The sequence below is a fragment of the Asparagus officinalis genome, chromosome 3 (genome assembly GCF_001876935.1).
Source record: "Asparagus officinalis chromosome 3, Aspof.V1, whole genome shotgun sequence".
Lineage (NCBI taxonomy): Eukaryota > Viridiplantae > Streptophyta > Magnoliopsida > Asparagales > Asparagaceae > Asparagus > Asparagus officinalis.
Genome location: NC_033796.1, coordinates 84,861,169 through 84,869,434, shown reverse-complemented (window position 1 = coordinate 84,869,434; position 8,266 = coordinate 84,861,169). Strand labels below are relative to the sequence as shown.

General features: G+C 35.9%; 1 protein-coding gene and 1 long non-coding RNA gene across 2 annotated transcripts; both read left to right on the top strand.

Annotated features, from left to right (window-relative positions):
• LOC109834417 (coatomer subunit beta'-2-like) lies at window positions 3,864-5,181 on the top strand. The gene is made up of 6 exons (XM_020402430.1): window positions 3,864-3,975; window positions 4,214-4,259; window positions 4,298-4,448; window positions 4,543-4,636; window positions 4,828-4,934; window positions 5,035-5,181. The coding sequence occupies exons 2-6, from the start codon at window positions 4,220-4,222 to the stop codon at window positions 5,105-5,107; spliced, it is 465 nt and encodes a 154-aa protein (XP_020258019.1). The 5' UTR covers window positions 3,864-3,975; window positions 4,214-4,219; the 3' UTR covers window positions 5,108-5,181.
• LOC109834418 lies at window positions 5,194-8,003 on the top strand. Its single transcript, XR_002245565.1, has 4 exons — window positions 5,194-5,569; window positions 5,652-5,717; window positions 7,156-7,204; window positions 7,776-8,003. It is a non-coding gene; the product is annotated as an uncharacterized LOC109834418 (long non-coding RNA).

Sequence of the window (8,266 nt, the reverse complement as noted above, 5' to 3'; positions counted from 1 at the left end):
AGTTTTTGATGAAAACCCAGATCTGGGAATTTATTTAAAGAAATGAAAATATGAGTTTTATTTTGACTGAATGCTCTCTTTCATAATTAGGGGTTTAAAAGTTAGGTTTAACATGCAAGTAATCTTTTCTCATGCTATGTATGATTTCTTTCACTGCCTCATAGTTTAAAATTGATAGTTAGGGAGGTGTAGATCAATATAGTGGAAGTATGGATCGAGATGGACGGATTGCAGTTGTGATATATGCAGATTTCAGCCCGTAAGTCGACTCACGACTCATCACGAGTCGGCTCATCAGGTTGAGTCGACCCATGACTGTCATGAGTCGACTCACGAAGTCTAGTTGTGATGCCTTTTTTGCTTCTGCTGAGTCGACTCGTCAGTATACGAGTCGACCCATAAGTCATGAGTCGACCCATGACTGTCATGAGTCGACTCATGAAGTCCTTTCCTGCTATTATTTGTGTTCTGCTGAGTCGACTCATATTGAGCACGAGTCGACTCATCACAGTATTTTCTATCTGTTTTCGTTCGTGCTTCTGTTTAAATCATCTGTTGTATATATATGTAGATATAAAGTATGTATGTATACAGTGTTTACATATTCAAGGGTACTATCTACCATGTTTGGACTTGAGGAGTGCCTGGTTTATTGAGTATTTATCTGCAGTGAATATGATTTCACCTATACATGTGAGATGACCTTTCAGACATAAGTAAGTTAGTACAGTAGGGTAAGTACGGGAATATGGCATGCATACTTTCTTATACTCAGTCCTCGTGTTGGACAAGCATTACCTTTTAGTCCTCGTGTTGGACACCCTTCCCACTTAGTCCTCGTGTTGGACATGCATTGCTATTAAATCCTCGTGTTGGATATGCATTACCATCTAGTCCATGCGTTGGACAACGGTCACATCCGGTCCATGCGTTGGACAACGGTCACATCCGGTCCATGCGTTGGACAACGGTTATATTCAGTCCATGAGTTGGACGTTTACTTCATGCAGTCTATGGGTTGGACGTTTAATTTATATAGTCTATGTTTTGGACACTTGATCGTTTTCTGACATGGCACTCATGTGAGTTTGACATGACACTTGTGGTGGCCTCGTCATGATTAACTTTGGGTTTGGCATTTAGGGATTTGCGATTTGAGATATAAGGTATATACATGAGGGTTTCCTTGTTTGGATTATTTCGCTCGACGTACCTATGCTCGTGTTGTAAATTTCTAAATACTAAAATCCTCTTTAGTAAGATCAATGAATTTAGATATATTATGTATTATCTATATTTTCTCATACAACGAGCCCTGTATCCCTTGGGGTTAGTTGTGATGTTGCTCGCTAGCGCTTTGACGCTCGTTGTCCCTCCCCCTTTCAGGTAACGAGCCAGGAGCCCGGAGAGTCGCAGGTTGAGGGCGACCCTTACTAGTGCCTATTTATCCTCTATTTAGATGTATTTTATTTTGTACTCCACTTGAGACATTTTTAGACTTAAGAGGTTTATGTTCTAGAGTTGTAATAACGAGCCAGGAGCCCGGAGAGTCGCAGGTTGAGGGCGACCCTTACTAGTGCCTATTTATCCTCTATTTAGATGTATTTTATTTTGTACTCCACTTGAGACATTTTTAGACTTGAGAGGTTTATGTTCTAGAGTTGTAAAGGCTGTGTGCCTTATTTCCTATATCAGATATCATGTACTTTGAGATATGTTGAGATCTCTAGATTGTTGTTTTTCATTTTAGACTTTGACTATGTATTCTCGTTTATTTGGTTGATGAGATGTGTTAGTTCGATGTTCTATCATTTCATCAAGTATTTGTTGAAAAACCTTATACTTGCTTTGTACCTACACCTATTGTTGATTCCACTAGAGAGATAGTAAATGTGATGGTGAAACATGTTATTGCATGGTGTGGTGCATGACAGGTTTGACATTTCTGGTTTCACCTCGGACTGCAGCATTGTGTGAACCCAGGGGCGTCACATTTACCACTCGCTAGTGGATAAAATTTGCACAAAACTTGAGTTGGGGTAATCTTACCCATTTGCCAAAAATTTAAAACTAAAAAAATCATGTGTCCAATGGCTAGTTCCACGGCCTTGGAGGCTATAAATGTAGATTGAGGGCTCACGGTGCCAATGTATCCCTCATTCTTACCATCATATCAAACTCTCATGGTTTACAAGTTTCATCTCCTCCATCAATATGATATCAAAAGAATGCCCTCAAAATTTTGAAGTTTGGTGCAATTGTAATTTCCAAACACCCATGAAAGTGTGCAAGTATGGTAAAAATAAGAGGATGTATTATTGGGGTGTGCAAAATACCCAAATAAAGAATTCAATTTTTTTTGAATGGGCTCATGAAGGAGGAAAAATAAGCAACCAAGGAAACCATTTTGTCAAAGAAAGCAAGTTTCGAGATAAATATTTTTTGAAATCAAAGAGACTGAAGAAAGAATTGAAGCTTATAAAAAAATAACTCTTAGCTTGGAAATTTTTTGCAATTTTAGTAGTGATATTATGTGTTATTTTAATTATTATAAACCGCATGTCATGTACTTGTACTTGCAAAAACTATTGATGTTGTAATGGAAAATTTTATTGGAATTGGGTAAACTATCATTACAAATCTAGTTGATATTGTATGGCTCATAAATAAGTCATTTTGTTGATAATGTAATAGAAAAGTTTATTGGAATTGGGTAAACTATCATTACAAATCTAGTTGATTGCCCCACCAATAATTTACAAGTTTATTGTAGATTGCATTCTAATGATAGATTGCCTCACCTAGACATTATCGTTTCAATGTAGGTTGCATTCTCATCACAGATTGCCTCATCTGAACATAAACATTGTAAGTTAGATTGCATTCTCAGTAGAAGAAAATCATCATTGCAAAATATTAACTATGAAGCATCACAAGCTCCAGCAGACAATCAACAAAAACCAACAAGGAATATCAAAAGCTCCAGTAGTGATACTACCAGATAATCAACAAAATCTCAACAAAAACCATCAAGGAGCATCACAAGCTCCAGCAGCTAATCAACAAAAATCAACAAAAATCAACAAGGAGCATCACAAGGTCCATCCACCCAAGGATGTAAAAAGAAACAAAGAAATGCATACCAAAGGATTTTATAAAGTTCAAATTATGAACTCATTGGTCATTCCAATCAATATTTACCTGCATCAAAATTAAAAGGTTATATCATTATGCATTAGCATCTAATTATAATACACTACGATAGCAAGTTGTAATCAAAATTATAAATTCATCAATTACTTGCCATCATAAGTCAAAGCATCACTACAAGAAATCCGGTATTTAACGACCAAAATTAGTGAAGGGGCCTGTCGACCGTCATTAATGTGTATATAATTACGACGGTTTTAAAGCCCTTCATCGAGTTATCACAATTAGTAGAGTAATTATGTGAGATGAGATAATGGTTTTTTAGTCCCTTCGTTGATTTGATCCTAAAACCGTCGTTATTGGATCTCCATAAAGACGAAGAGGTCCATTACCTTCATTAATTAAACTCTTAATCATAATAATCATAATAGGACTGAAAAGTTAACCTATTACTATTAACAAAACCCACAACCCATTAAAATCCCCAAAGCCCCATCTAGAACCCGAAATCCAAAATCCCCCTCCTAATCATCCCCCCAATCGCAGCAATGAAACCCTAGTTTAAGAAAATCATCTTTCTCCAGATCTTTGCCTTTCCATCTCGTCGGCTCCCACTAGTTGTCGTCGGCTGATCTAGTTCGTCGTCGAGACTCGTCGTCAGCTCCAGTTCGTCGTCGAGACTCGACGTCGTCTCCATCTCGTCGTCGACTCCAGTTAGCCCCAACGCCGTCATCATCCCCTCCTTTTCGTTGCTCGGAGATCGTCGCCGCCGCTGCTCAGAGATGGCCGCTACAGAAGGTTGTCGGCGTTACTGGAGGTTGACAGGTTAGATTATTATGAAAACATCCAATAGGACTTTTACTCGATTTATGAAATGTTTGATTGCAGGCCATATAGGGTATGCTAAATCTTAGAACCAGTGTGGTACTGATTTTTAATGCGTTTTTTTTTAAATTTATTCTGTATTGTTGATTATAGTCTGATTCCAGCTTTTATGTGCATAATTATTCTGATGAAAGCCAAATAGACTCATTTATTTGAGTTGTTGTTCATGTCTCTGCAGTTAGATATGGCTGAGGAATGCTTATCACAAGCAATGGATCTGAGTGGTTTGAGGAATGCTTATCACAAGCAATGGATCTGAGTGGTTTGTTACTTATTTATTCTGCTCTCGGTGATGCCAAAGGAATTGCTAAACTTGCATCTCTTGCTAAAGAACAAGGGAAGAACAATGTGGCCTTCTTTTGTTTATTTTTGTTAGGAAAATTCGATGACTGCCTTCAATTGTTGGTTGATAGGTACATTTTTTAATAGTCGAACATTTTAGTCTAAGTGTATAATCTCGATTCATGCCACTTCAAGTGTCACTGGTAACATTTTTGCCCTTTGTAGCAACTGTATTCCAGAAGCTACCTTGATGGCGCGTTGTTATCTTCCAAGCAAAGTCTCAGAGATCGTTGCAATTTGGAAGAAAGATCTCATTAAGGTTCAGCCATGTTATCTCTTAACTTCATTTATAAGAGCATTTTAAACGCATTTAAACATAAGGAAAGATGAAAGATCATTTTTGTTGCTTCTTAGTGGTCAGAATCTGCTTTAGTTTGTAGGTTTTTCTTTTTATTCAATTAGCTTTTATAACTTACTCTTGATTTTTTCTTATATTGGTTTTGTGCAAAGGTCAATCCAAAGGCTGCAGAGTCCTTGGCTGATCCTGAAGAGTACTCAAACTTATTTGAGGACTGGCAGGTTGCTCTTGCTGTAGAGTCTAATACCACCCAAAATAGGTGTTCATTACAAGTTCTTCATCTTCCCTCATAATTTTTTTCTAATGTTGTTTCTCATATGTTGATAGCTTTCAACTTAAAATTTTCATTTTTTTCTCAGCCAATTTAAAGTTGGAGCATTTATGGGGAACTACTTAAATGTTATAGCTTATGAGCATCAGTTGTCATTGTGAAGTTTTTTAGTTACTACTGCTTGTTTTTTAGCACCATATTGCTAATTGATGTCACTCATTAGCTATTTGTGCAGCGTACACTTGTTTTTTAGCACCATATTGCTAATTGATGTCACTCATTAGCTATTTGTGCAGCGTACATGGTTATATCATTTGTGTTTATAAGCAATATCATTTGAGCAGTACTAAAACATGCCATTTTTAGTGGATGTAGTGTAAGGAACTTATATTAATTTAAGTTCCCTGGTATTCCCTCCTTTGTTTCAATAAAATGATGATTTTTCGGACAATGATTATGAGCAAGAGAAATGGCCAAGGAGGAAAGGAAAGGCAGAGACATTTTCAAATTTCGGCTTTGAGGAAAAGGCATGCAGGGTTGATGCCCAGACAAAATGGAAGTATGTGGCTGAAACAGATGCTAACAGCTTGCATTCTGATGATGATCTGAATGCACTTTTAAAGGTAGGAATTAGCTTAAGTAATTAAGTTTATGCTACCTTTATTTCCAACTTCCAGTTAACACACTATGACTTTGATATTACAGGAAGAGGAAGAGCTGGTAATTGCGCACCGTAAACAAGTTGACGATACGATAAATATTGTTAGGGAGGTAAGTGAAATTAAGTTATTATTGAAATTCTGGCTAGATGATGTATGACTTTCCAGGTTAAATCACTTCTAAAGCTAACAAGTGATCTCTGGGAGGCTGCTGTGGGAAAGAATTTAAGTTGCATTGGGTTCAGTTTATCATTTGACCCTTCTAGTTTGCTATGGTTAACAATTTTTTTGAACTTTTTGTTTGTTTCTATATTTATCAAGTATGACGATGACATATTGACAACACTGTTATAACTGATTACACCGATAAACAGATCTCCTTTGTTTTTTTTTGGTTGGGGGGGGGTTATACATTGAGACAATTTGGGGCCAAGTGGCACAATTGTCTCAATAGGACAATTTTTACCCCACATACTGAAAATACTGAGGTAATTTTTACCTAAACTATTGTTTGTATATACAACTCCGGGTCTATAGGGGATTGCTTCCAAATGGGCAAAATGTTGCAATTAAGAGAGCACAACAAGGATCCATGCAAGGTGGGCTTGAGTTCAAGACAAATATCAAATTGCTCTCCAGAGTCCATGCAAGGATCCATGCAAGGAGGGAGGCTGGTGCGTTTGAGGGAAGGCAATAAAGAGTTGGATGCAATGTAATGCAAATTACTTGCAAATTAAGGAAAATAATATAATCACAGTGATACAAATAATAGATACCGACTTTGTAAGAGCTATAAAAGGCAAATTCGAGGAGACAACTATCATGGTTTGTCATTTTGACCTATGTTGACTCTCACATGATAGTTTTATGCTCCGAGTTTGTATGCAGTATTGCAAATGGTCTTATTCAGCCAATGCTTTATGATTTAGAGGCAATAGCTCCAACAATCAGTCTTTCATAAGAACCTTTGCTTTTATTCAGCATTAACAACTCCAGCAGTCCTAGACTCTTCCAGTTGACTGTTACAAATCAAAAAGAAAAAAGGGATAAAAAAGAAAAATGAGAGAAGTGTTCACATATATCACAAAATATAAACCTTAATTTCTCAAGGAGATGTGAATGATTTGCAGTTGGAAGCTCGATGGTGTAATGAGAGTAGGGAATGAAGGCTCTTGAGTACTTATCAAATGCTAGTCAATTTTCTAGCTGGAGGAGTGCTTCTCAGCTGAATTAGAATCACCAGAAATTTGGTGAAACTAGGTCTTACAATTCATAGCTGAGGGTTGATAACTTGGCATCATGACAGGTTTATGCTATTACATTATGGGTCAAGCTTAATGGTTGATATAGAACATATATTATACGATGATTACAATCTGAATATATAACGACTTCTTTAGCTAAATTAAGTATTCTCATTTTTTGTGTTATCCAGGTCCTTTTGCTAATTTTTATTGTTTCATATGTTAGTATTTCAAGCTAGTTGTTATCTCATTGCACAACACAAGTTTGAATATCATTTTAAACTATGTTTTTCTCTGAAATGGCAGTATGCTTTTACAAGCTTTGGTGACATCTGAAGCAAATGAAGGTCTTGAGGTATGTAGACTTCCGCTGGTTGATGCTATATGATTTGGTATGTTAGTTAGGCATCAGTGTTTTTAATTAAAGACCAGAATGTTCCCATTAGGTTGGTGGAACAATTTAGTTTGAACAAGCTGTTTTAACTAGCTCTGGGGACTCTATAGTTAGATTTTCTGTTACCATCCATTCACTTTGTTCTTGCTTTATTCATACATAGACCAGATGCAATATAATATTAGGAGTATACATAGAGAATCAATGATTGGACACTGAAAGATCAGTATTAAGCTTCAAATTCTCACCTTTATATTAGTAATATAGGATATTAAATCAGAACAAAGTGAATGGATGGTAACAGAAAACTTGTGATGCTTGGCTAGCAAATATAAAGTGGTCATTCGTCTTTAGCAAGTATAAAGTGAATGGAGTATACATGTGCAGGACTAGGTAATTATTTTTTATAAAATCTCTTATATACTTCTATGATTGACTACTTGCACTTGAGAAAATGTGATTTTTACTTAATAGGATAATAATTTCTTAATTGATATTTCTTAATTATGTGATTTTTTTTTTAAATTTTCAGGCTATCCATGCAAGCTTAGGAGGGGGTAGCTCGAGTCTTCTTTTGACGATGATTAGAGATGAAAGAATGTGTCTTCCCCAAACTTTTATTTTAATTTGTTTTAGATAGTTTCATGTATTTTTCTTTAGAACAATTAGGATATTAACTCTTGTTATTAGTATTGAATATTTGAGGATGGTGGAATTTTATTTATTGATGTTATTAACGAATGAAATTTTTATTTTCCCTCTTATTCATTATTGGGTATTTTTAATATATTTTTGTTGTGAATCTTAGTGTCAGGTTGAGAATAATATGATAGTTGTCTATGAATGGAAGAATTATTATTAATGTATATTAGAAATTTATAGTCTACAATGACGGTTTTATAAACCATATTTTGTTCATCAACGAAGGGAAAGTACCGTCGTTGATGGGTTACTAATTACCCATTATGAGGACTTTTACGACGATATCCAACCGTCATTAATTGGTCTTCAACGATGAGAAAA

Bases quoted from the DNA above. Each gene is read 5' to 3' on its own strand.
- LOC109834417 (XM_020402430.1), top strand. From the start codon at position 4,220: ATGGCTGAGGAATGCTTATCACAAGCAATGGATCTGAGTG. The intron at 4,260-4,297 runs GTTTGAGGAATG...TGGATCTGAGTG, and splicing joins ACAAGCAATGGATCTGAGTG to GTTTGTTACTTATTTATTCT. The intron at 4,637-4,827 runs GTTCAGCCATGT...TTTTGTGCAAAG, and splicing joins GGAAGAAAGATCTCATTAAG to GTCAATCCAAAGGCTGCAGA.